Source organism: Capronia epimyces (genome assembly GCF_000585565.1).
Source record: "Capronia epimyces CBS 606.96 chromosome Unknown aczIQ-supercont1.6, whole genome shotgun sequence".
Lineage (NCBI taxonomy): Eukaryota > Fungi > Ascomycota > Eurotiomycetes > Chaetothyriales > Herpotrichiellaceae > Capronia > Capronia epimyces.
Genome location: NW_006912909.1, coordinates 2,393,924 through 2,418,117, shown reverse-complemented (window position 1 = coordinate 2,418,117; position 24,194 = coordinate 2,393,924). Strand labels below are relative to the sequence as shown.

Genomic DNA, 24,194 nt, shown 5'->3' with positions numbered 1-24,194 from the left:
CCCAAATATGTCTGACGAGCGTGAATCCTCTCCCACGCCTTCGGAGCGAGCCCGCAAAGACGCCGAAGACCGCAAGCGTGAGGAGGAAGAACAGGCCACCCTACCCTACAAATGGACGCAGACGCTCGAGGAAGCCGACATCACAGTGCCGATCCCAGGGAATCTGAAAGCGCGAGACCTGGTGGTCGAGTTGAAGAAAACACACATCAAAGTCGGGATCAAAGGCCAAGAACCCATCATTGATGTAAGTGTTCTCCCTATGTCGTTCTCACGAAGCCCAGGGTGAGAGTTTGAGGCGCAGCATTGGTGTCGTCTTGTGGTAGTCGAGGAGATGCAATTGGACTTGTGTCAGGGTCACTGTCATTGTCACCGACATGCTAGCGTTACTGTTACTGATGTGCTCCTGTGGTTGTGGTTGTGACTGCGACTGACGTGTTACGGCACAGGGTGACTTCCCACATCCCATTCAAACGGACGACTCGACGTGGCTGCTATCGACCAAAGCGGACGGGTCGAAAGAGATCGCCATCAATCTCGCCAAAGCGCGCGGGTCGTACTGGTGGGCGCACATCGTCACGTCGGCTCCCAAGATCGACATCACCAAGATCCAACCTGAAAACTCAAAGCTGTCGGAACTTGACGGCGAGACCAGAGGTATGGTCGAGAAGATGATGTACGACCAGGAGATGAAGAGGCAGGGCAAGCCGACCAGCGACGAACAGAAGAAGGACGAAATACTGAAGAAGTTCATGGCGCAGCACCCGGAAATGGACTTTAGTCAGGCCAAGATGGCTTGATCACGTTTGGGGGGTTGAACAATCCAAAAAATAAAACAAAAGAGTTCGTGGCGCTTCCATGCCGAATGTCGCGGAGGGCATGCGCCACGACGATGATTCATGAATTGAATTGAAAAAGCTCATCCATCGTGTACATGTAATTACGGAACAGTTAGATTCGGTATACGGATACCTGATATCCGATAGAATGGCTTTAGATGGGGCAGGCAGACCAGCACTTGCACCCGCCAGACCATTGTATCACTTCTCTTCCGCATACGGTATAATGTCCCTGTTCTATCAGAAGGCTAGTCTGCTCGCTAGGAACTCTGCTATTCTGCAGCGCTGCCCACGGCGGGATTTGTGAAAGGAGCCGATGGACCGAAAGTTCTCGCACCACAGTCGGCCTTTTGAGGTATTGGATCCCCACTGTACACCAGATTTGCCCGCCACTGGCCCGGCACATCGAAGCGTTGACTGCTGACTGACAGCGTGACAATCATCCCTGAGGATACATTTACTGGACTGTAAAAGCACTAGTAGTCCTGTAGACGCAGCCTGATCAGGTGATGCGGTACTACGAGGCTGGCTTGGCGAGGCTCCCACTGGCACTGGTACTGGCACTGCTCTGGTGTTTAACAAACAAACGTGGAGCCCATGCTTTGTCTCCGTACCGTGTAGCATCTTCGTAATCGTCATTTGTGCGCCCATGATGGGCCATGTGCCTGCCTTGTGGAAGGTTGGATCTGAACATCAAATCCGGGAAAACTCATCAGTCAGCTGTTCGCATGACTTCGTGCCTTGAGAGGGCCCAGTTTCGGGAATCTCATAATCAGGCTATCCGGTCGATGTCAACCTGTAGAATAGGCTTTACTTGTGAATTTCGTAGTCAAGTGCTTCGTCGCATCCTGGTATCATCGTCCCGTCATCATGAACTTGTGCACGCTCTGTAATGGCATCTGATTCGTGTTCCGTAGTATAGGCGTGATCTGGGCACTGGCCCCAGGGTTGGTTTCGGTCTTTGTTAGTTCGACATCCATCTTGTCCCCGTCGCCGTCGCCCTCGACCTCATCCTCATCCTCGTCGGTAACCTCGTATTCCTCGTCCTCATCTTCCTCGCTGCCTTCATCGTCAGGGGGCTCTACCAATTCTCTGCGCAGACCTGTAACGACATTTGATATTCCACGTTGCTTCTCTCCTAGCGTAAAGTCGGCGCCCCATTTCTGTTTTCTTGCCTCACTGTTGGCGGCACTTGGAGCCCATTGCCAGAGCGCAATGAGATCTTCGTGTGAAAGTGCTTGGGGGCCAGCCTTCCGTTGCAGGAGTGCGATGTTCTCGCCTTCTTCAACCCATTCATCCACGTTAGGCTCCAATTTTGTGCGTAGTAGCGTCTCTAGGATGAACGATCGTTCTTTCCCCGGAAATTGAGGGAGCGGGAATGTGACGGCCGATTGGAAGGTTTCTCTGTGTTCTGACAATTGCGTCGCAATTGTCTGGAGGTTATTTGATATTAAATTGGCATGAGTCTGGAGAGCAGGCCTTGAGGATGATTAGTCCGGACCATCTCAGAGCAAAACCCCAGTCAACATACCAGGAAGGAAGCGGACTCTGGGTAGCAATGTCTGATCGTAATGCTATCAGGGATGTGTGAAGCGCCAGTAATCGTTGTCGTGTTTGATCAAGAGTCCTGACCTGGTCAGGTGATATGTCTGCCATGGTACTACTGCTTCTCTATTCTATGAGAGATTGCATGGGAGAAGCGTCGTTAAATCGTGGCTTGTTTATGATCAGGCCGTTAGTGGTGCTGAGGGCATTGACGGAGGAGTGGTGGAGAAACGCTCGTGGCAGAATCAGGCTGCGGAGTTGGAGACCTTTGGAGCTTCAGCGTCAACTTTCTTCACCACCACCACCCGTTCACCCTTCACGTTACCTTCTATCAATGCTACGCCTCTAGAGTCCATCTGCGTAGGCAGTACAATTATGGCTGCTCCGACAGTCACACGCCTGTCAGGACAGAGCGTTTGCTCAACGTGCCTGTTGCGAATTGTTCGACAATCCTACTCACCCGATACCTTCCTTAGATCGACAATTCACACGAGAAGGAAGCTTCACAATGACGCCCTCCCAGCGAACAGGGAACCAAGAAACGGTGCGGCCAATCCACATAACTTTGTACAGGACTATTTCTCGGCCAACAATTCAATTGAAAGAGGATGGGTCAAGAGTGGACTTCTAGCTGCCATGCGCACCGTTGCAGAACCGCAGCATGGGAGCAACATCGGGCTCACACGGGAGGAAAAGGAGACTCGTGCAAGACGAGAGTTTGAGAAGATCTCCCTGGATCATAAAAGGGCTACAATTGAAAAAGATCAGAGCCGGACGGTCAAGTCAGCAGTGCCGGATCCAGAGTCGGTGCCAGCTGTCCCAAGCACGAAACCAGAGGAGGTCCTGCCACACAGGAGGAGGAAGAGGCGGAATGGTGGCGAGAGCCCTTCAGCGACCACTGGAGAGTCGTTGCCGTTGGATGCTTCATCGCAGTTAACGACCGCTGCAACAAGCATGCCGAAATCAGCCGTCTTTCGCCGCCAACTTGCAACCTATCTATCCCTAACGAAACCTCGACTATCGTTCCTAATTTTGCTGACAACGACCTCGGCTTACTCTCTATATCCTATCCCCGAGTTACTGTCTTCCACGGCTTCGTCTGTGGGCTCATCCTTCTCGACATCAACTCTAACGCTTCTTTTCCTCACTTCAGGCACGTTCTTATCGTGTGCCTGTGCCAACACGCTCAACATGCTTTTCGAGCCCAAATATGATGCCCTCATGACGCGGACGCGCAATAGACCTCTGGTACGAGGCCTCATCTCGCCGCGGGCAGCAACAGTCTTCGCATTTTTCTGCGGAGCGTCGGGGCTGCTTCTTCTCGGATATGGAACCAACCCTACCGTGGCTGGGCTTTCGGCCCTCAATATCTTCCTGTATGCTGGAGTATATACCCCTATGAAGCGATTATCCGCTGCCAACACATGGGCTGGTGCGATAGTTGGTGGCATCCCCCCTTTGATGGGTTGGTGTGCTGCCGCTGGCGAGGCTGCTACGTCTGAACATCACTCGTGGCAAGATCTACTCTTTTCGGAAAACGCCATCGGTGGTTGGGCCCTCGCTGCGTTGTTGTTTGCTTGGCAATTCCCGCATTTTATGTCTTTGTCTCACACCATACGCGAAGACTACCGTAGTGCGGGGCACCAGATGTTGGCCTGGACGAACCCTGCTCGGAATGCTCGCGTCGCTCTTCGGTACTCTCTGGCAATGTTTCCAATATGCGGAGTCTTATATTGGGCAGGATATGTTGATTCCGGCTTTCTTGTCATCAGCACAGCATGTAATGTTTGGATGACCCGAGAAGCGATTCGTTTCTGGAGAAAGCAGGGAGCTGGGGGCAGTGCTCGAGGCCTGTTCTGGGCAAGCGTGTGGCAGCTCCCACTTGTACTTGTTGCAGCTTTGGTATGCAAACGAGGATTGTGGGATGGGTTTTTTGGCGAGAACGAACCAGCGAGCATCTACGACGAGGATCAACTGGATGATGATGGGGATGCGTTAGGCATGGAGCCTGCGAACTCCTCAAAACAGGCAAAAGCTCCCCCAGACATCAATCTGGCGATGATGGGCTTCAAGAGGCCAACGTGACGGCGTAGCTTGGTCAACAACAAATCCTAACCCTACAAGGCTGCCTCCTTATCCACCGCCTATCTCACGGACTTCTATTTCCGCCACGCGTCTCTTCGGCACACCCCTGATGGGCGGGGCTGGATTGCGTCGACACGTGTCAGGCATTGTCTGGGATTTGACAGCCATGACATGTGTTGCGGAAACAATACCGGACCCTGACTTGTGCTCATCAGCCTCAACAGCCATAGCGCCGGGCCGCCGCTTGATGCTTCGGCTTCAGCGGCTGCAGGGTCGACGGTCTCCTGGTCAACGGAATCCGAGGCAACTCTCCAACTCCCTCCCACAAAGCGATAGGAGATCAAGGCACCTCGGCATCCCCTAATGGCTCACATAGAAGGAGGTCTCTGTCATTGTTTCGGTCGCGCTGGATGCAATCCCTCCTCCTTGGTTAAGCTACAAGGGGGGGAGAGATTGGTGTACCTGATCAGCGTATCGCCGCACAACTGCTGCTGTGGTGGACCAACAGATGCCCACAAAGTCAGGTTCCTGTCAAAGAGAGGTCATAAGCGTGTTTTCAAACATTGCGCAGCACGGACGGCAGCCGGTTTACTTGTGCACGCTTTTGGTCGAGAAGATCTCTCATGGGTGGCAAGCAAGGATGGAACGGTCTCTCCGGAAATGGTTGCACAGGAAGTAAGTCTTGGAGATTGAAGCGATCCACTGTGGTGCCATAATCATTGAGGGGTGGCTTCCCAATCATCCACTCGTGCATGAATTTCTCGCGAGTTTCGACTGATGTTCGAACCATTACCGACCAGGTCAAAAGAGGCCAGGGCTGATGTTGCCCTGGACATTGGATTGGCCTTTTCAACTCTCGAACAGAGGCCGGTTGCACCATCATTCTATCAAAGTGGAATTCGCCGCATGGGAACCTACCGCTATCTGTCGTGCTTTTCACTGACGCGTGTTCTACTGCCTACTGCGCCTCCACCCAATAATGAGCGATTCACTTCTTCGGCGGCATGGAGGCAGTAATCAAACGGTGGACAGGTGACGAGCAGCACAGCCTGGTCCTCCAAAGCATATAACACGTATCGAAAATGGGTGGGCCGCCATGACCTGAGCTGCAATGCAGGTCTCAACCATAATCATTGACAGTCTAAGGTCTTCGTCGAGCCAATCTGCGGAGTGTTGTGTATGGGACATGGGACATGGTGTGTCGTGTGTCGTGTGTACGACTACTCTACGGAGTACTGGCACCCAACTGGTACTAGTACGGAGTACGGAATATTCTTCCTGTTGTCAGGGGTCAAGCTTGGCATGCTTCCACGCCGGTCTCAGTCTGGGCTTCTACTAAGGCCTGTCATCCCGGATACAACAACCAGAGGATTCGGACAGGCTTGCCTTCTTGTGCACAGGCTCATGGATTTATTTCGTTAACTGTCAGAGCCCACGCCGCATCTATCCTCAATCTCGTTTCCTTCAACGAACAGACCCATTGTTCGGTGTTGAGATGGAGAGCGTGCCCTTTGGTGCATGTTGACCGTGGTTGTGGTCGTGGCTCAACAAGATGCGATGCGGTCTTTCAATAGGTAGTGCTCCGGGGCTCAGACTCTGGAGGTATGTTGACTGCTCTCTCTCTCTCTCTCTCTCTCTCTCTCTCTCTGTCTCTGTCTCTCGCTCTCTCTCGCCGTCACCAAGTCTTCTTCAGATGTTGGGTATCCTCATTCTCACGAGTTTGCTATGATTTCGTCGACCCGGACGCTCTTTCACGAGTTTTGATCTTTTCCCTCATTGATTGTCATTTTATTCCTTTCCCCCTGGAGGAGACATGGCTCCCCGGGCGTGTTCTCTACTGCCCCCCTGGACGCATTCTTTACTGATCTTCGGGCTCATGTTCGTCGTCACCAATGCCCAAACTATCGACCTTGGAACTGCGGCGGGCTTTGCGGTCCTGGGTGCATCAACCGTGACAAATTCTGACCCATCTGTCCTCAATGGCGACCTAGGGGTTTTCCCTGGTACCGCCATCACTGGCTTCCCACCAGGAGTTGTCAATGGCGCGACATACACCGGAGGGGTTGCCCAGATAGCCCAGGACGATGCACTTACCGCGTATAATGTGGCCGCAGGCGTTGCGTATTCGGCAGGAAACGACCTAACTGGCCAGGATCTCGGCGGGAAAACCCTTGTCCCTGGCGTCTACCACTATGACAGTTCAGCCGGCCTCACCGGCGCCTTGACCCTCGATGGCAATGGCGACCCCAACAGCGTTTTCGTCTTCCAGATCGGGTCCACTCTTATCACTGGCACAAATGCCGTCGTGGCTTTGACTAATGGCGCTCAGGCATGCAACGTCTTCTGGCAGGTTGGAAGTTCGGCCACTATAGACACTGGTACTGTGTTTATGGGAAATGTCATAGCAAAAACAACCATTACCGTCAATTCTGGAGTTACAAACGCTGGAGGGTTGTACGCATTGACCGGGGCGGTGAATTTGCTCGACGACGTGATTGATGCGCAGCCACTCTGCGCCAATCCAATCAATCCAACCGCCACGACGACGACATCAACCACGACTCTCGCAACTACCACATCCACATCATTAGCTACCACCACAACGGCCGTGGAAACTACTACGACGACAACTGCTTTGGCTACCACCACGACGACGGCGTTGGAGACTACGACGACGACAACTGCCTTAGCTACTACTACAGCGGCCGTGGAGACTACGACGACAACAACTGCCTTAGCTACTACTACAGCGGCCGTGGAGACTACGACGACAACAACTGCCTTAGCCACTACTACAACGGCCGTGGAGACTACGGCGACGACAACTGCCTTAGCCACCACCACGACGGCCGTGGAGACCACGACGACGACAACTGCCTTAGCCACCACTACGACGGCCTTGGAGACCACGACGACGACAACTGCCTTAGCCACCACCACCACAGCATTGGAAACCACTACAACTCTCCTGACTACGACAACAACGGCCTTGGAAACTACGACGACCCTATTAACTACTACCACAACCTCTTTGGCTACAACGACGACGTTCTTAACTACTACTACAGTTGCCACTACGACGACCGCCTTTACAGCCTCATCTTCTACGACATCTTCTACGACCTCTTCTACGACCTCTTCTATATCTTTCACAACCTCCTCTACAACCTCGTCTTTAACCTCTTCCTCTACGACGTCTTCTACATCCGCCACTTTCACGACCTCTGCCTCTACGGCCTCCACGACTGCCTCTACGTCGGTCACTTCTACAATCGGTTCTTCTACAACTTCCTCCACGACTTCCTCTACGACCTCTTCTTCTACAACGGCCACTACCACGACTTCATCTTCACATACTACGGCCGCATCAACTACTTCGTATGGTACGATCTTTTCCACGGCATCGATTTCAACCACAGAAACTTACGTCACTTATACTTGGGGAGAGTGGACCTGGAGCCAAACATATAACAAAGCTTCTGCGTCTACCACCATACCTTCCAACACTGAGCCTTGGGAAGAGTGGATTGGAAGCCAAACATCTGATGTACTATCTGTATCCTCCGCCATACCTTCTGACAAGGAGCCTTGGGAAGAGTGGATTGGGAGTCATACATCTGAAGTCCCATCTGTATCCTCCGCCATGCCTACCGACACTGAGCCTTGGGAAGAGTGGATTGGAAGCCATACTGATGTATCATCTGTGTCCTCCGCCATGCCTACCGACACTGAGCCTTGGGAAGAGTGGATTCGGAGCCATACATCTGATGTACCATCTGTGTCCTCCGCCATGCCTACCGAGGCTCAGCCCTGGGAAGAGTGGATTGGGAGCCAGACATCTGATGTATCTTTTGTGTCCTCCATCACCCCTTATCCCGCCGAAGCACCGTCCCCACTTGGCTGGACAAGTACTCCTGTAAAGGGCACTGCGTATGCAACTGCGTCTTCTCTGATCACCGTGACGGTTGTTCCCTACACTGCTGGCCAGTTGTCGACAATACAGTCTTCGGGCTTGGCCACAGCCTACCATGAAGACAGCACGGTGAAGCCTACAATGTCTTCCAGCGGCGTTTTGAATCCGAGTTCATCTGCAGCACCACTGGCCGCCGGGTTCACGGGCGGCGCGATGATCATTTCCCCTTCTTTTTTTCTGAGTGGGGTTTTTGTTGCAATAGGAATGGGCTTCATGTGAATGATATATATGACTGCCCGGACGGCCTGGGACTGGGACTGTTCTGGATGTGCATAGTAGGCGAAACATGGTTTTTCTGTTGGATTTATCTGTCATGTGTTAGATACTGGGCGAATCCGGTTGGAAAACATGGTATAGGGCCCCAGGGCGGCGATTAATCATATCCACTGCTCTAGACTCACGGGCGACTTGCCAGAGTCCATTCAAGGTGCTCTCCTTATCTTCGAGACTTTCCCCGCAACCTCGTGTGTTTACTTATCATCTGCTATCACAGCCGATGTCTGGACAGACTTCTGGAGATTGAAGCATGGCATGGCCGAGGCTGCAAGTGTAGCGAGGACCCCACATGGGCTGACAGCCCACTGAGACAGTAGAGGACGGGATGTTGAATTTGGGGCTGATAAAGAGAAATTACCCCAAACGGCAGTGAGGGCGATCAGGTGACAAGGCTAGAACTGGCACTAGTATGCCACACAGACAGAAGATAGACGACGGTCTGTACGAGAGCTACGAGCTACTACTATCTAAAATATCTATTAGCTGAACTGTGCCGTGGGTGTTCTCCACCCGCATGTCCAAGCAGATGTCCGACTGGCCTCCCGATCGTGACCGGGGTCTGGCCATAGAACACTGACCTGTTCTTTTGCATGATTTTCCCCGAATGTCGACTGGACGAGACACAAAATGGCCATTGTCATGGAGCAAGAAGAGATAAGAAGAGATAGCGAGAGGCAATCCATACTCCTAGATGAGATCTCGCGGCTACGGCTACAGATAGCCCTCAACCCCGCCGTCGAGATATAAAGGCCTCGTCCTCTTCAGACACAAAGAGACACCCGATTCACGTTCAAAGACTTATCTTATTCCCTCAACCCTTTCGGAATGAAGTCTGAAGTCACACCCGACGTGGGTGTACAAGAGACAGCCTCAGTCCAAGATGGAACTACCGTCGGGATCGAGAAAGAGCAGATCCAGGTCAACGCCGACGGGACTGTTGTCGACCATGGTCTGCATCGTTCATTAAAACAGCGCCACTTGCAGATGATCGCATTGGGAGGTGTCGTCGGGTTGGTTGACCCTCCTGTCGGCTTCTGAGGCTTCTTTCACTTGGCTAATCCTCTTTTTCTTTTTTTTGCAGGGCAAGTATCTGGTACGGGACTGGCCTCGCCATCGTCTCCTCGGGCCCAGTACGTTGCCACTGCCATTCTCCCTTTAGCCATTTCAAGCTTAAAAACACAAAGCTTACGGATGAACAGATCGGCGCCCTCATCTCCTTTATCGTCATCGGCATCGATGTCTTCTTCATCATGCAAAGCCTCGGTGAATTGTCTACGATGTATCCCAGCACGGGGGCCTTTACCGAGCTTGCCGGGCGGTTCATCGACCCTGCAGTGGCTGTCGCCCTAGGTTGGAATTATTGGTATCTGGTACGGACCCTGGACGTATCCTCTGAACGTCAACACCCAAAAGACTTTCACCATCTAATTGTCTGCGTGTGTGTCGATAGTGGGCCTCCAACATCGCGTCGGAATATAACCTGGTCTCGATCGTGCTGAGCTACTGGAGCGACGCAGTCCCGTCGTATGGCTGGGTCTTGATCGCTTGGGCCTTCTACCAGTGTATTGCCATGTTCGGCGTCATGGTGTACGGAGAAACGGAGTTCTGGCTGGCCATCTGGAAGATCCTCTGTATTCTGGTCACTTATCTGCTCGCAATCCTCTGCAACACGGGCGCGATTGGAAACGACTACATCGGCTTCCGCTACTGGAAGAACCCTGGACCTATCGTGAATGGCATCAACGGGTTCGGACAGTCCTTTGTGCTGGCGGCCGTATATCACGGCGGCACAGAAATGGTTGCAATTACGGCGGGCGAGAGTCGAAATCCAAGCAGAGATATTCCCAAGGTAGGAAAGGAGGATTCTATACTTGATGTCCTTGTTCAGCAGCTGACAACCGTGCTCCTCATAGGCAATTCGACAAACCGTGTTCCGCATCGTCATTATCTATTGGGGCCTGGTTTTCTTTGCCGGTATCAGCGTCGCATCCAATGACCCTTCGATCTTTGCCGCGACTAGCAGGGCAGGCATGTCGCCGTTTAGCATCGCCCTGCAGAACGCAGGCTGGTCTCACGGGCCAGACTTGATTAACGCATTCATCTTTACGGCCAGCTTCTCCGCCATCAACTCATCCATCTACATCGCCTCGCGCACGCTATACTCTCTCGCGGACCAGGGCCGTGCTCCCAGGTTCTTACTCAAGACCTACCGCGGCGTCCCGGTGTATTGCACGCTCGTGTCCAACCTGGTCGGACTACTGGCTCTTATCAACTCGGCCAGTGGTGCAGGAAAGGTATTCACCTACCTCATCGACCTCGCCGGCGCGGCCATATTCATTGCGTGGCTGTGTATTGGCGTTACCCACCTCCGCTTCCGCAAGGCCTGGCGGCTACAGGGCTACACAGCGAAAGATCTGCCGTTCCGTGCCCTGTGGTATCCTTGGGGCACGTACTTCATCACGGCGCTGAACCTCTTTCTCCTCCTGATCCAGGGCTATGAGAGTCTGATCCACCCATGGCATCCGGTGGACTTTGTCTTCTCCTACATTGTCATTGTGCTCTTCCTCATACTGTTGGTGGGTTGGAAAGTCTTGAAGAAGACAAAGCTGGTCAATCTGGCGGAAGTCGACCTTCAGTACGGCCGCCGAACCTATTTGAGCAGTGCGGAAGATGTAGAGGCTCCATCATTTGTCACCAGGGCATTCCGGTCGGTGAAGAACCGACTATCCTCTTAGCGGTCAACCGAAAGAGAGTCTTGGGCGTCGCGGTGGAGGGGAGGGCATCTCGGCGGAGAATACGGTGACAAGGGATTTGATGGATTCAGGATCGGTAGTTACATCTAGATGGGTGATTGGTACGGATGCTCCCCATAAAATCAGGTGGTGATCTGTGGGTGTTTGCGACTAGGTCAGTCAGGTTAGGGATGAGGGATGAGCAGACTCGAGGCAGGGAGAGGGACCTAGGGATCTGGTAGCTACCACTGCCTACATGTACCTAAGTACCTAGGTAGGTACTGTATCTTGATGAAGTACGAGTAACTAATTTGTAATGACGCCGTCAGGATGGTCAGGTGTCGCGAGACCTCCTCCATCTAGCCACTGAAAATACAAGTCATCACTAACAGCATCTGAGTCTGACGACGCCCAAATGACTACATTGCGATATCACCCATCCATCTTGTGCGCTTATCAACGGCCCAATGAAGAGTGGCTTCCATCATCTACCGGTACCGATATGCTCTGGAGGCTTTCATCTCGTCCAGCCATCTGTTGTGGAAGCTTCTATGCAAGTGCAAGCACCAGAATGATCCCTAGACCATGGCCCGCCGAAGAACAGGCTGCTTGACGTGTCGGAAGAGAAAGATCAAGGTAGGCCTCCCACCGTCCTCTGCAGGCTTGACTTCGACCTGAGCGAGCACGGCTTGGTTTTGACATTCTCCAGTGTGATGAACGCCGGCCGCTTTGTCGTAACTGCCAAATATCCAACCGCGAATGTGTCGAATGGGCCTCAGGTTTTCAGTTGGAACGTCAAAACGATCCCCCCGCTCGCCACCTTCCGTTTTCGCGGCCGTTAAAGTTCAGACCCCCGTTGTCTCAATTTCAGCGAAAGAAGACGGCCTCCAAACGACTAGATCTGGATCCTGAGAGAGACGCGCCATCCAGCAAGGAAATCACCCTCTATCGACTCGCCGACCGAAAGGACGACGCCTCTTCCTGCCTGCCTACTCCGTTTCCCGTCTCTCCGGCTGAAAGGCTGGCGGGTAGAGTGTGGGATCTGCTGCAGAACGGGTCCGGAACCGGCTTCAGCCCACTGTACTTTGGTGACTATTTTCAAGAACTTCCCAGATTCATTGGGAGAAGCGTATGCCTGGATGCGGCGGTGGAATGTTTCCTGCTTACGCAGCAGCGACTCGGCACCGCCAGGTCTCTAGACTACCGCGGGCAGCTGCAACACTATGGGCGAGCTCTCAAACTCTTGCGGCACGAGCTTGGAACGCTCCAAGTGCACAACAGGCGAACAGAGACCCTGGCCGCATCGGTTGTCCTGCTTGCCTCGGAGGTGTGTGAACTCCCCTTCCAACCCGTCTTGGTCGCTTGCTCTGGCCACCAAACTAACTGGGCCCCGGGTCAGGTCATGGACAACTCTTTGTCAAGCCACGCACACCTCCCACACGTAGATGGTGCGTCAGCCTTGATGCGCGCCTACGGTCCGGACTTCTTCAATTCTCGGTTTGAATTACAGCTCTTCTACTCTCTTATCCCCATCATTGTGAGTGCTCGACCTTTAATCCGACCGCTATCACCATGACGCTGACCATCTCCGATTCTAGGTCTCCAGGTCGTTGGAGCGGAATACCGAGTGCTTTGTCGGCGCCCCGTCGTGGCTGGTGCTTGAAAACAAAATCCCGTCAGAATGGGTGGAGACTCGGATCGAAGCTCGAATCCTCCACACATACACCAAAATCCCCACGTTCTTGCAGGCGGTTCGCAAATGGAGGAATGCCGCCTTCACCGACATCCCAGGCCATGTCCTGATTGACCTTATAAGCCTCCGGCAGCATCTGCTCGATCTGGGAGAGGCAATCACGGATTTCATCCAGACTTCGGGTTTAATGGCCGAGCTTCCTTGCATATCCAGACCGCCCGGACCATCCACATACTATCTGTTCAAGGACATCCACCTTGCGGAAGGAATCTCGATCTATTTCAGGATGGTGATACTCGTGACCAGAGGCCTTTCCCAGCTGCAGTTATCCCAGCCAGCCGATCGAGAATGGTCAAGGCTGGCATCTGCCCAGCTGTGCATGTCGGTCGAGCATGAAAGAGTCCAGGCACCAAGCGGGGCGCTCTTTACATCGCTGACCTTGAAAGTGGCCAGGATTGCCTGTTCCGATGACCTGGTGGACTGGATTGAAGACCGACTCCGACAGGTTGAGGACTGGCTGGATCCGTCACTGAAGAATCTACTGTCTCTTTTCGACACGTGGTTGGATATTTGAGGGAGGAGTGAGGTGGCCCAGAGTACCACCTCGAGTTGTACTCTGTAATCCGCCCGGCTATCTTGGGTATCTTTGGCGTTTTTGCTGGGCAGGGGCAGGGGCATCGACGCTCTACGGAGTACTCTATAAAGGATGGTTTGTTTGGAAGATGGTGTTGCGGGTCAACCTGTACCTATGTGTATATATATTGTCGATGTAAGCTCTAGTCTGGCGTCCACTCGCCGAAGTGACAATATAACCTGCCAGTGTATGGGATACATAGCCCCTCTTAGCAGCAATCCTACTCAGCCGTACTCTCCAGCCGAACGATATCACAGAAGGCATGCATGATGGAAGCTCCAAGGACTGATCACAACATGGCCTTGGGCATCTGTTTCATGGCCTGGCGCACGCCGAGGTCGGCCAAGACCTCTTCGGCGCCGCCCAGGATGGCGTCGAACTTGTAGGTGCGATGGAACTGCTCGACGACCTTACCCATGCCGGACTGGGTCAGGCCGCGGCCGCCGAAGATGTTGACGGCATCGTCTGCGACCTCGTGGGCGCAGCGGGTGGCATAGGACTTCAGCAGGCCGATGGGCCCGCCGAGCAGCTTGGACTGCTGGGCGTAGTCGAGGTTGCACATCTGGTAGGTGACGGACTCCAGCCAGGCCTGGACGGCCTCGGTGCGCGAGATCATGGCGGCGAGTTTCTGGCGGATGACGGGCTGCTGGATCAGCGGCTTGCCGAAGACGATGCGCTGGTGCGACCACTTGAGACACTCCTCGACAATGGTGCGCATCCAGCGGGCCACGCCGCACGTCATGGCCCAGCGCTCGTGGTTGAAGTTGCTCATAATGACAATGAAGCCCTGGTCCTCCTTGCCCAGCAGGTGGTTGACGGGCACGTGGACGTTGTCGAATTCTATGTAGGCCGTAGCCGCAGCGGTCGAGTACGACGTCTTGATCTTGCGCGTCGTCACGTTGTCGTCGCGCGGCACCAAGATGACGCTGAAGCCGTTGCCGGTCCGGCACCCCGTCACAAAGTAGTCGGCGAACATGCCGTTGGTGATCCATTTCTTGGTGCCGTTGATCACGTAGTGCTTGCCGTCGGCCGTCTTGGTTGCCGTCGTGCGGATCCCCGCCACGTCGGACCCGGCAAACGCCTCGGTGATGGCCAGGCACATGAACTTGCGGCCCGAAAGACACTCGTCCGTCACGCGGTCGCGCAGCGCCGCGTCGTTGGCCCACTGCCGCACCGCCGTCAGCGAGATCATCATGCCCGACGCGTTGCCGTCCTGGAACCCGCGCGACACCGCCCGCGACAGCTCCTGCGCCACGATCAGGTCGTGGAAGTAGTCGAACTCTTCGCCCGGGATGCCGCCCAGCAGCGTCCGCCCCGCCAGGTGTTTGCCGGGCCCCAGCCGCGTCGCCAGCAGGTTGTTCGCCGCCATCTTGTCCACCAGCTCTTGCGAGATGTACGTGCCGTCCTCCTCCTTCTGCTGCGCCTCCGGGTAGATGTCGCGGTCGACGAACTCGCGCACCGCCCGCTGCAGCTTGCGGTGCGACTCGCTGTAGTAGGGGCTCTTGAATATCGGCGTCAGCCATAACGGCTCCGCGTACGGCACTCGGCTCAGGTCGCCCGCCTGGTGCGATATCACTTCGGCCTTCTCGCCCTCGATCGTGCCGATGCAGAGACTCGCGTACTTCTGCAGCACCTCCTGCCGGTGCAGGTTGTAGAACGCCGACGTGGCATCCTGCCCTGCGATCTGGCGCAGCACCACGCTTCCTCCCGGATGCGCGTCCACGAAATCCGTCAGGTCGTACACCTGGTGGTCGATGATGCACCACAGGCTGTCCTCCGTGTTGTTCTTGGCCACTTCGGCCCTCGTGAGCGTCCGGCTCGGTGTTTGGGACGTCTTTTGCGCCATCCCGACTAGTATGTGGTCTGTGGTCTAATTAGGCCTGAAATATGGATGTCAGGACTTCAGCACGACAGTCTTGGGCAAGCCTCTCAGTTTCTCAGTTCTCGCTTCTCAGCGCAGCAAGCAATCTATCTCAATGCTGGGAGATATCATCCAAGAGGTGACAATATCTCGAGCGGGATTGGCCACAGACATATTAATTTGTACAATGTTCAACCCACCAGCACTTCTCCTTCGCCCGTAAACATTCCGTGCATCGGGTATTTTCCAGCTGCTTGATTTGTTCGAGGTGCTCAACCGAGGCATCTCGACGCCGCCGCTAACCGTGCGGCCCCATCTCCTGTTTTGTTATTCGCCGGTCCCTCAAAGGGGTTGCTGGCCCCGGATTCATTAGATTCCAGTAATACCGAAGCCGGATCCTAGAACGTACAGGACGATGGACACCGGGCTCGAGAGCCGGCCATTGAGCTGGCCTAAGGGCCTTGCAGACATGAGTATAAGAGCTCCCTGATGCTGATCTATCTATGAGGATCCATTGGTGCCATTCTACAGCTATGATATCTTTGTTTCTGCTAAATGGCTGTGGAATACTTGATCATGTAGTCAGTGGTCAAGTGTGATTCGAGCCTGCATATTGCACTCCATATCAACCTGACCCCAAGACCCCGGTCTGGAACCTGTCAGTCAGGGTAGGGAGCTTGCTTAAACGCGTTCGCATCCTGATCCCCAGGCAGCCCTTTCACGGCCTCGCCAACTTCAACTTTGCGTCGACAACATCAATTAATTCCGTGACCGGTTGAATGTAAGGCGTTATCGTGTTTCTGACCAAGCTCCTCTGCTCAAATGCGTATGCCAGCCCAATCAATAGTTCTTCGCTGAAGTGCGGCCCCATGAAGCTGATCCCGAATGGAATGTTTGGTGCTGTAGCGTTCAAGGTTCCGAATTCGTTCAGAAGGACCGTTGTGTTGGGAGGATAAGCTCCCAAGGGAACAGTGATCACCGGAGAGCCGATCAAGGCTGGAAAGTTGGGTGAGAACTCTGTGGGTAAGACAAGCGCATCCAGAGAATAATTCTTCAGTGCCCCGGTCACACCTAGAGGGCCCGCAAGGTAGGTATTCATGGTATAATTCGACCAGAACTCTGGTGATGTATTGTCAAAGCCCAAGGCAAGAGCCCCATCCCATACCAGTGTGTCACGTTCAGGCCAGTCTTCCAGAGGGAAGGCGTGGGTGAAATTGCGGAGATCGGCAACAGAATACACTTTGTTTGGATTGTACGAGAGCTGAGAAAGATACTCCTTGGGAAGGTCGCTGATAAAATCCGCTTCAAGGACGATGTTGCTGTAATTTCCCTCATTTAGAGCCTTGTAGCCGGTGAAATTGGTGTTGTCGACAATGGTGGCGCCAGCCTTTCGCAAGATATCAAGGGCTGCATCGAAGACGGCAACAATCGGCGCCGCAGGAGGATCAGCAGTCAAGTCAATCAAGTTACGTGGAACCCCAATGCGCTTTCCCTGCAGAGCAGAGAAATTACACGCCGCCACGTAGTCTGGAATCGTCTCGAAGGGTATGGCATTGGTGTAATTGTCGTAAGCTGATTTTCCAGCAATGGCCGCTAAGACATATGCCGCATCCTTTACGGTGCGAGCAATTGGTCCTACTGTATCCTGATGCTCAGATATAGGGATCACCAAATATCTCGAAGTCAGTCCCACGGTGGGTTTGATCCCGACGAGGTTGTTGACATCTGAAGGTGACAAGATGGACCCGTCGGTCTCTGTCCCAAGAGCCGCAAGTGCGAGACCTAAGGAGCTTGCCACGGCACTGCCGGAAGACGACCCTGACGGATCCTGGCCTGGATAATACGCGCCTTCGGTCTGCCCCCCGATAGCTGACCAGCCGTTGCTGCTGTTGAAGCTGCGGTAATTGGCCCATTGGGACAGATTGGTCTTGCCCAGAATCACCGCTCCGGCCTTCCGAAGCTTTGCGGCCACCGAACTATCTCGAGGAACTTTGGCACCTGCTAGAGCGTACGACCCGGCGGTGTTGTCCATTTTGTCGGCCGTGGCAATGTTGTTCTTGATGAGTATGGGGATCCCATGCAAAGGTCCATAGACAATGCCTTTGGCGCGCTGCCCGTCAAGCTGAGCGGCGATAGAGAGTACGTCGGGATTGAGCTGAGTAACCATATGCAGAGTCGCATTGACTTCCATGATGCGCTGGGTATAGGCCTACCAAGTCTGTCAGAGGAGATGGCTCGATTCCAGTTGATGCTCACGCACCGTCACAAGATCAACGCTTGTGAACAAACCGGCTTCGAGGCCTCCAATGAGGTCTTCCGTGGTCGCCTCAATCAACGGTGGAAAAGCCGTCCCGTTGATGTCAGTGCTTCGGTTAGAACATGACACAGCGCCCACCCCAGAGTTCAAGGAGAACCAGCCGAGGATGGCTACAAACAAATGTGCCAGGGAGATGAGAGCCATATTATCCCAAAAAGGAACGTTAGCGATCAAGGGTTAGGAGATAGATAAAGTCCTCGAGATTGTGCTCCTGGGGTCTCCTCTCTGGGCAGACTGGCATATAAAGCGTCCTCGCATGAACGCTGCGACAGTTGCCAAAGCCGCCGAACACTGTGTTGATAATCCTTTGGCCAGCGGTGATCGATAAGCCTGGCAGATTGCCTGGTGGGATGATTTGCGGCAGGGCTTGAATGTGTCTGGAGCCACACTTTTCGAGTTGCAGATGTTCCCCACATCCATCCGTTTTCGAGCTTCCTAAACAAGCAGCTCGAAAGCTTTCACCCAACCACGGAGGAGAAAACTATAAGTCTGGCACTTGTGGTATCTCCCAACCTACTGCTGATTGAGTTGTACCAGGGTTCCGTATAGTGGACGGCCATCGAGCAGTGCTGTGTTTTACTTTCTGAGGCCCCTCATTCTTGTGGCGAACCTCTTAAGTTCCCTCAATAGCCCAACCAGGAGCGGCACCCCAATCGGACCAAGCAGGGGCAGATACACAGCGACTTTGTGTTCGTCCGGAAAGTAAACTTGGCCAACCATAGACTTGTCGAAGAAAGCCTTCTCACTGTCGCTATATGCTATTTCCGAGTGAGTAAGCGCCGAATCCCACCTGCTCTCCAGGAAGGCATGGCGGGCTGCGGTCAGATTGCCTATCGCATCATCAACCAACTCAGCGACGTGCTTCGGAATTGGAATGTTACTGAGCCGTTGTGCCAGTCGTGCCAGGGAACCCAAACTGGATGCGGCCTTCAGATATAACGTAAACGTCGAGAACCGTTTATAGACATCTAGTCTTAGCTGAAGTGGAAGAACTTTACCGAATTGATCTGCTTGTGGAACTCCCAACACCGACAGCAGCTGTGAGGCGAAAGCCTCGAAAGGTTGTCGCAGCAGGTCTTTGGTCAAGTGTGGTGGTAAGCTCACCACGCCGTGGATGGCATCCGGAGACAAAGGCGGATTGAGTATCTGGATCCCGCCCCATTGTGGAATCAGCCAGGATGTCCCTTCGACACCATCTATCCTAAGAGGTATCTCGTCCTTCGCAGGCACATAGAGAATGAAGTTAATCGTAGGTCCGTATCCTATTGACGGCGCCAGGGGCCATTCCGCCGCATTCACGAAAGCTGTCAGATCTTTTTGCTGCAGAAAGGTGCCCTCCAGCCCGTCTTTGATTATCGGTTTGATCGCTGGAGAGTAGCTCGAATAGAGTTGTATCTGGGTTGTGACATCGAATTTCGAAGTGCTTGATAGTGCTTGAACAAGTGGCGAGATATGTTCCTTAAGTGCATCTTGGACATCCCAGCTAGACGGTGCGCCACTGGCTGTGAATAGAGAGAAGGTCAAGTGGAACTCTGGAGAGGACTTGTACGCACGATTGACCTGTTTCTCAATTTTTGTGACCCGATCGTATGGCTGAGACCTCAGAAACGCTTGAGCATGTTGGCTATGGCTTGCCAGAGAAACGGTTTGAAGCGCCGCTGCAATTTGTTCTTCTCTGAATAGTCCGTAGAGATGCTCTGCCAGTTGTTGGGATGTGTTGGTAGCCGCGTTGCGTGGAACGCGAACAACGGCCTCCGCAATGACCGGATCCAACTCGAATGCGAAGCCTTCATTTGCGGGTTCGAGGTGCACTTTCAGCGCTGGGTCTCCAAGGCTTGGGCTGGAAGTATCTTCGCCACAGCTTGTCCGCAGGGGCCCCTTCTCTTTCTTGTCCGCTTGACCGCTTGGCCGCGAATTCACCAGATGTAGTCGTTGGTGCAAAGTTGGGTACTCATTGAGGTCATCGAGCGCCTGTTGAGTATCTCTGACGATTCGCTCCGCGTCCGAGCAGGATATATGAGGAGAGGATATCCATATGTGCAATGGTATTGCCGTAGGGGTGTTCTACCAGCGCCAGTCAGTCTCCGCTTTGCTCTCTGCATGTTGAGCTGGGTACGTACAAATCCGTCCGCCCAGTTCAGCATGTCCTGGAGCGGCAGGTCAGCTCGGTAGATCGAAGTTGTTTGCCACCATGTTGGGAGCCCAAGGAAGAGTATGACAGCCCAGAACGACAACACAATCTTCGTCCTCAGGCTAACGGCTTCAGGTTTCTCGGGGGGAGGTTGTTTTGAGGTGCTTGCCGATACGACGGTAGGGGGCTCGGCGGACAACTTCTCCATGTTTGGTGGGCTTCGGATGGAAAATTCTCCTAAGCAGGCATGTTGAGGTACCGTTTACGACAGTACATCACATGGCCCGGTGAATACACAGACTCGCAGTGCAGTTACCTGGTCTGGTTCTGAGGAAACAGTGGTCAAATTGGACGGCAAACAAAATACTGAGTCATGGTCCGGCAACATCAGCACTGCATGACTCGCGCAAATTTTCCTCCTTAGTCTAGACATATTGATGATATCAACAACTTTTTTCCTTGCCTCCCTGAATCGTCACATTCAAGCCATCAGGATGCCATGGCATAGCATCCAACGTCCATATAATTTGCTTCGACCTTTTTCGAAAGGGTAGTATATTAGGCAAAATGACCGCATGCCGCTCCGTCACGCTGTTACGACCCCAGACCAGCCGGTTCGCCCACGCTCGCTCATCCATTATCAGCGTCAACGGAAACGGATATTCAGTCCGCCATACGAGATCGTTTTTCGACTCTTTACTCAGCTCTACACTGGGTCCTTGCCCACTCCGTTCATTAACACATACGAAGCGCCTATCATATCCACCTGCTTTGATCTTCAAAGCTGTCTCTGATGTCTCGGGCTATCCAACCTTTTTACCATTCACCATCTCATCCCATGTCACTTCACGGGATCCAGCAGGTTACCCCACTCGTGCAAGGCTGAAGGTTGGGTATGCGAAATTCGGGCTGGAGGAGGACTGGGACAGCGTAGTTTCTTGCGATCCAAAGCGAGGACTCGTGGAAGCAAGGAGCAGCGACGAGAACAGCAATGGTCTCTTTGAAGTATTGAACACCAGATGGTACATCGCTCCAATGGAGGACACCAGCAAGGACAGCACTTCCGTCAAGCTGGACGTCAATGTCAAATTTCGAAATCCAATTTATGACCAAATGTTCTCTCAGGTCGAAGGGAAGGTAGCAAGTACCATGATATCTGCCTTTGAGAAGAGGGTCGAAGAGCTGCATCAGGAGAAAATAAAATGAATCCGCGCACAAATGCAACCGGGCCCCGGGAATTCAATTTGCGGTCGATCGAAGCGGCTAGCCTAAAGGACGACATCGTCGCCGGCGGCGCAGGAATGTTGAAGATATTCGACCACATGGCAGAGATTGGGATTGTGGCAGAATTTCTTGTCTTGACGGTTCAGGAGCAAGCAACGCGCTTTCAGTGGTGTGTATCATATAGACAGATTTGATATAGACATCGGCGTCAATAGCATGGTCGGCATTGGAATTGAAAGAAGTGTCACTGAAGCTTCGCAGGAGCTACAGTTTACTTGCCTGAGCATTAGTATCACCATAGTCGGGATTAAGGTTCATGGACAGTATGCTATCACATTGGAATGAACCCCATTGCTTGCCGCTGATTGATGTGATGCGGACGGGGACAGTGGAAGCGAGACTGTGAAGTCTGAAGTGAGGTGCAGACTTCTGGCTCGACTTAGGAACCACATCTACCGAACTCTCAAGGGGGTTGTGAGTCTTGAATGCTAGCTAGCATGTTCCATCGGTATCAAGTTATCGTCACAAACAAGTGTCTCGACAAACAAGCAGTGCGAACTCCTCAGCGGGCGGCTCTCGAGGGAAAGAAGCGTTGTCACAGCGATCGCTTGCAGGATGGCAACATTGAGTGCAAAGAGGCGAGAGCTGGGTGCATCAATAGCAGGAGTCGAATCGGGGCCAAGCCTCGCAGAAAGTGTTCAATGACAATCAAAGGGCATTGCGAGAGCACGAGCCCGAGTGTGAACGCAGCCTGTTTCCACGTTTTCTCTGGTGCCTGCGGTGCCAGAGGTGAATCACATCACACATCACCAGCATGGATCCATCCCCGCCTGCGCCGTTCCAGCTGCGGTCGTAGTGTTGCACTAGGGGTGATGCCCTTCAACCACTCACATCGGCCAGCACTCACCATCACACCAGGGTGCCAATCATCCAGATCCAGGCCAACCCTCGTCCACCTCCGCTGACTGGGCAGGCCACCCTCTCTAACCGCCCGGAGAAATGCAAGCCACGCAGCGGTCAAGTTGGGGAGTCTCACGCTGCAGAGAAGACGGAGAGGACCGTTCTATGCACGATGGAGGCCTCCTTAACCCTGCTGGCGCCGGCCTGTCGTGTCCCGCTCGCTCTCTCAATAAAGAGGTGAGGTGGAATTGCGATCTTGCTTAACACCTACCTCTACCCTTCGCAGTCTCTGCGATTGCGCGCGGGTTTCATGTGTCGCTGCGCTCCCCGTCGATGTCATGGCCTGCCGGCATGACCGCCCTGCGACCGCGCCGCTGTACCGCCTCATTTGCCTGCTGACCGTCCTCCTCCGCCTTACCTCGGCGTTGCAATCAGTGCCTGGGTCGCCCTGCGAAACTGTCTGTTCCACCGCCGGCAGTCTCGAACAAAACGTCGTCTGCCTCGATGCGGATTACCAGTCTCTCGACCAAGGTCGGGCATTTCAGAAATGCGTAGCGTGTCAACTGAACAGCACAGAGGTGGATACGAGGCATAATGAGACGGATGTGGAATGGGCACTGTGTATGACCATATGCTCCCGCTTCGAACTACAACTCTGTCCAGAAGCGCTGAACAAATATTGCAGTGGCGCTCCGCTACACGCTCGCAGGATGCATGTTTGCCATTCCAGAACAGCACATCTCCATCAGCAGCCCGTGTCAAGTTAGCTGCGCCCCGTTGAATGCTTCCATCGGCTATCAAGTCACAAACGACAGTTCAAGCACACCTGGCAACGACTTCTGCACGGTTGGTCAATTCGACGACGGCGACATCAACAAGTGCGCCCTCTGTTATAGCTTCATTCCGCAGCAGTTGTTTCTCGCCAATTGTACGCTGTTTTCATCCTTTTCATGGCCTTTTATTCTTTCCTCAATCCCCTCCAGCCCGCTGACGCCATTCAGTTCTGCAAGCGCTACACATCGCCTGCCGCCAGCAACCAACTCCCGGGAAAGCTTTCTTTCCCGATGCAGACGCCATCTTCAATGAGACCCTCATCGCTGGTCCCAGTGCACCATCCAGCCACTCCGGGTCTGGCTCCGGTCTGCATGGCTGGAAACTGGGGATTGCCATAGCACTGCCTATTGTAGGTGGCATACTACTAATTGGAGGCTCATGCTGGGGATGCTTTGTGTTTACCCGCAAGCGTCGACAGAAGATGGCCCAGTCCGGTCGGATGAGCAAAGTCCATGATGCACAGGTCGGGGCAATGTACAGCCCGATGTCTGCCAAAGCCGAAGCTTGGGGTCAGACCGAACCGCCACGAGAAATGCATGCCATCAGTCCAACTCTGTTACACGGCAAACATCCAAGTCCGGGACTCGCGCAGGGCCGATGGAGTCGTCACACTGATGGCTCGGATCAAGGTACTCCACTTCGAACCAGTTTTCAACGCGAGGATGTTGGTCCGGGAACCGGCCAAGTTCGTGACCCGAATCTGCACGAACAGTTCTTTGCGGTTGGTGACGATGCAACCCACCTTCCTGGACCGAGTAGTCAGAACAATTACTACGACGAAAATCCTGGACAGTTTTATGTACCTGAGGTGGACAGGGGAAGATTCATCTGAGAGTTGCTGCTCGAAACACAAAATAGGACCTACGATAAGATGAGCAAATTGCTAGTGTCTGGGAGCGTTCAATTTCCAGCCTCAAGAAAGACGAGGGGTGAGGGAGAGACCAACTGCAACTAGCGAAGCAGGAATGAAATGCTGGCAGATGGCTTGGTCTTGAGCGCTGAAACGGCCTAGTCACCGTCGACGGCCGTGTGGGAACCGAGAACGTTCAGTGTCTTTAATCATCTGTATCTTAACAGCTCACAATTTCTCCTCATTGAGACATCCGCTGAAGCAGTAGTCTCACGCTGCACCTTCCCGTCCAGTGGACGTTCA

The 24,194-nt window shown here is 53.6% G+C and overlaps 11 protein-coding genes across 11 annotated transcripts; 7 read left to right on the top strand and 4 right to left on the bottom strand.

Moving 5' to 3' along the window:
- Nucleotides 1-7: 7 nt before the first annotated feature.
- A1O3_07759 (uncharacterized protein) lies at nucleotides 8-797 on the top strand (the record flags this gene model as incomplete). The annotated part of the gene is made up of 2 exons (XM_007737865.1): nucleotides 8-244; nucleotides 447-797. The coding sequence occupies 2 exons, from the start codon at nucleotides 8-10 to the stop codon at nucleotides 795-797; spliced, it is 588 nt and encodes a 195-aa protein (XP_007736055.1).
- Nucleotides 798-1,690: 893 nt separating this feature from the next.
- On the bottom strand, nucleotides 1,691-2,492 carry A1O3_07758 (uncharacterized protein; the record flags this gene model as incomplete). Its single annotated transcript, XM_007737864.1, has 2 exons — nucleotides 1,691-2,315; nucleotides 2,368-2,492. 2 exons carry the CDS (start codon nucleotides 2,490-2,492, stop codon nucleotides 1,691-1,693), a joined length of 750 nt encoding a protein of 249 aa, XP_007736054.1.
- A 397-nt stretch (nucleotides 2,493-2,889) lies between these two features.
- A1O3_07757 (protoheme IX farnesyltransferase) lies at nucleotides 2,890-4,466 on the top strand (the record flags this gene model as incomplete). The annotated part of the gene is made up of 2 exons (XM_007737863.1): nucleotides 2,890-2,925; nucleotides 2,955-4,466. 2 exons carry the CDS (start codon nucleotides 2,890-2,892, stop codon nucleotides 4,464-4,466), a joined length of 1,548 nt encoding a protein of 515 aa, XP_007736053.1.
- A 1,876-nt stretch (nucleotides 4,467-6,342) lies between these two features.
- A1O3_07756 (uncharacterized protein) lies at nucleotides 6,343-7,937 on the top strand (the record flags this gene model as incomplete). The annotated part of the gene is made up of 2 exons (XM_007737862.1): nucleotides 6,343-6,844; nucleotides 6,973-7,937. 2 exons carry the CDS (start codon nucleotides 6,343-6,345, stop codon nucleotides 7,935-7,937), a joined length of 1,467 nt encoding a protein of 488 aa, XP_007736052.1.
- Nucleotides 7,938-9,540: 1,603 nt separating this feature from the next.
- On the top strand, nucleotides 9,541-11,450 carry A1O3_07755 (uncharacterized protein; the record flags this gene model as incomplete). Its single annotated transcript, XM_007737861.1, has 5 exons — nucleotides 9,541-9,725; nucleotides 9,797-9,845; nucleotides 9,915-10,085; nucleotides 10,166-10,564; nucleotides 10,629-11,450. The coding sequence occupies 5 exons, from the start codon at nucleotides 9,541-9,543 to the stop codon at nucleotides 11,448-11,450; spliced, it is 1,626 nt and encodes a 541-aa protein (XP_007736051.1).
- Nucleotides 11,451-12,032: 582 nt separating this feature from the next.
- A1O3_07754 (uncharacterized protein) lies at nucleotides 12,033-13,714 on the top strand (the record flags this gene model as incomplete). Its single annotated transcript, XM_007737860.1, has 4 exons — nucleotides 12,033-12,083; nucleotides 12,157-12,774; nucleotides 12,847-12,984; nucleotides 13,046-13,714. 4 exons carry the CDS (start codon nucleotides 12,033-12,035, stop codon nucleotides 13,712-13,714), a joined length of 1,476 nt encoding a protein of 491 aa, XP_007736050.1.
- A 349-nt stretch (nucleotides 13,715-14,063) lies between these two features.
- On the bottom strand, nucleotides 14,064-15,620 carry A1O3_07753 (acyl-CoA dehydrogenase; the record flags this gene model as incomplete). Its single annotated transcript, XM_007737859.1, has 1 exon — nucleotides 14,064-15,620. The coding sequence occupies one exon, from the start codon at nucleotides 15,618-15,620 to the stop codon at nucleotides 14,064-14,066; it is 1,557 nt and encodes a 518-aa protein (XP_007736049.1).
- A 733-nt stretch (nucleotides 15,621-16,353) lies between these two features.
- On the bottom strand, nucleotides 16,354-18,096 carry A1O3_07752 (uncharacterized protein; the record flags this gene model as incomplete). Its single annotated transcript, XM_007737858.1, has 2 exons — nucleotides 16,354-17,844; nucleotides 17,896-18,096. 2 exons carry the CDS (start codon nucleotides 18,094-18,096, stop codon nucleotides 16,354-16,356), a joined length of 1,692 nt encoding a protein of 563 aa, XP_007736048.1.
- A 432-nt stretch (nucleotides 18,097-18,528) lies between these two features.
- A1O3_07751 (uncharacterized protein) lies at nucleotides 18,529-20,291 on the bottom strand (the record flags this gene model as incomplete). The annotated part of the gene is made up of 2 exons (XM_007737857.1): nucleotides 18,529-20,016; nucleotides 20,073-20,291. The coding sequence occupies 2 exons, from the start codon at nucleotides 20,289-20,291 to the stop codon at nucleotides 18,529-18,531; spliced, it is 1,707 nt and encodes a 568-aa protein (XP_007736047.1).
- A 359-nt stretch (nucleotides 20,292-20,650) lies between these two features.
- Nucleotides 20,651-21,289, top strand: A1O3_07750 (uncharacterized protein; the record flags this gene model as incomplete). The annotated part of the gene is made up of 1 exon (XM_007737856.1): nucleotides 20,651-21,289. One exon carries the CDS (start codon nucleotides 20,651-20,653, stop codon nucleotides 21,287-21,289), a length of 639 nt encoding a protein of 212 aa, XP_007736046.1.
- Nucleotides 21,290-22,545: 1,256 nt separating this feature from the next.
- Nucleotides 22,546-23,873, top strand: A1O3_07749 (uncharacterized protein; the record flags this gene model as incomplete). The annotated part of the gene is made up of 3 exons (XM_007737855.1): nucleotides 22,546-22,828; nucleotides 22,893-23,135; nucleotides 23,209-23,873. The coding sequence occupies 3 exons, from the start codon at nucleotides 22,546-22,548 to the stop codon at nucleotides 23,871-23,873; spliced, it is 1,191 nt and encodes a 396-aa protein (XP_007736045.1).
- Between the last annotated feature and the right edge of the window lie 321 nt (nucleotides 23,874-24,194).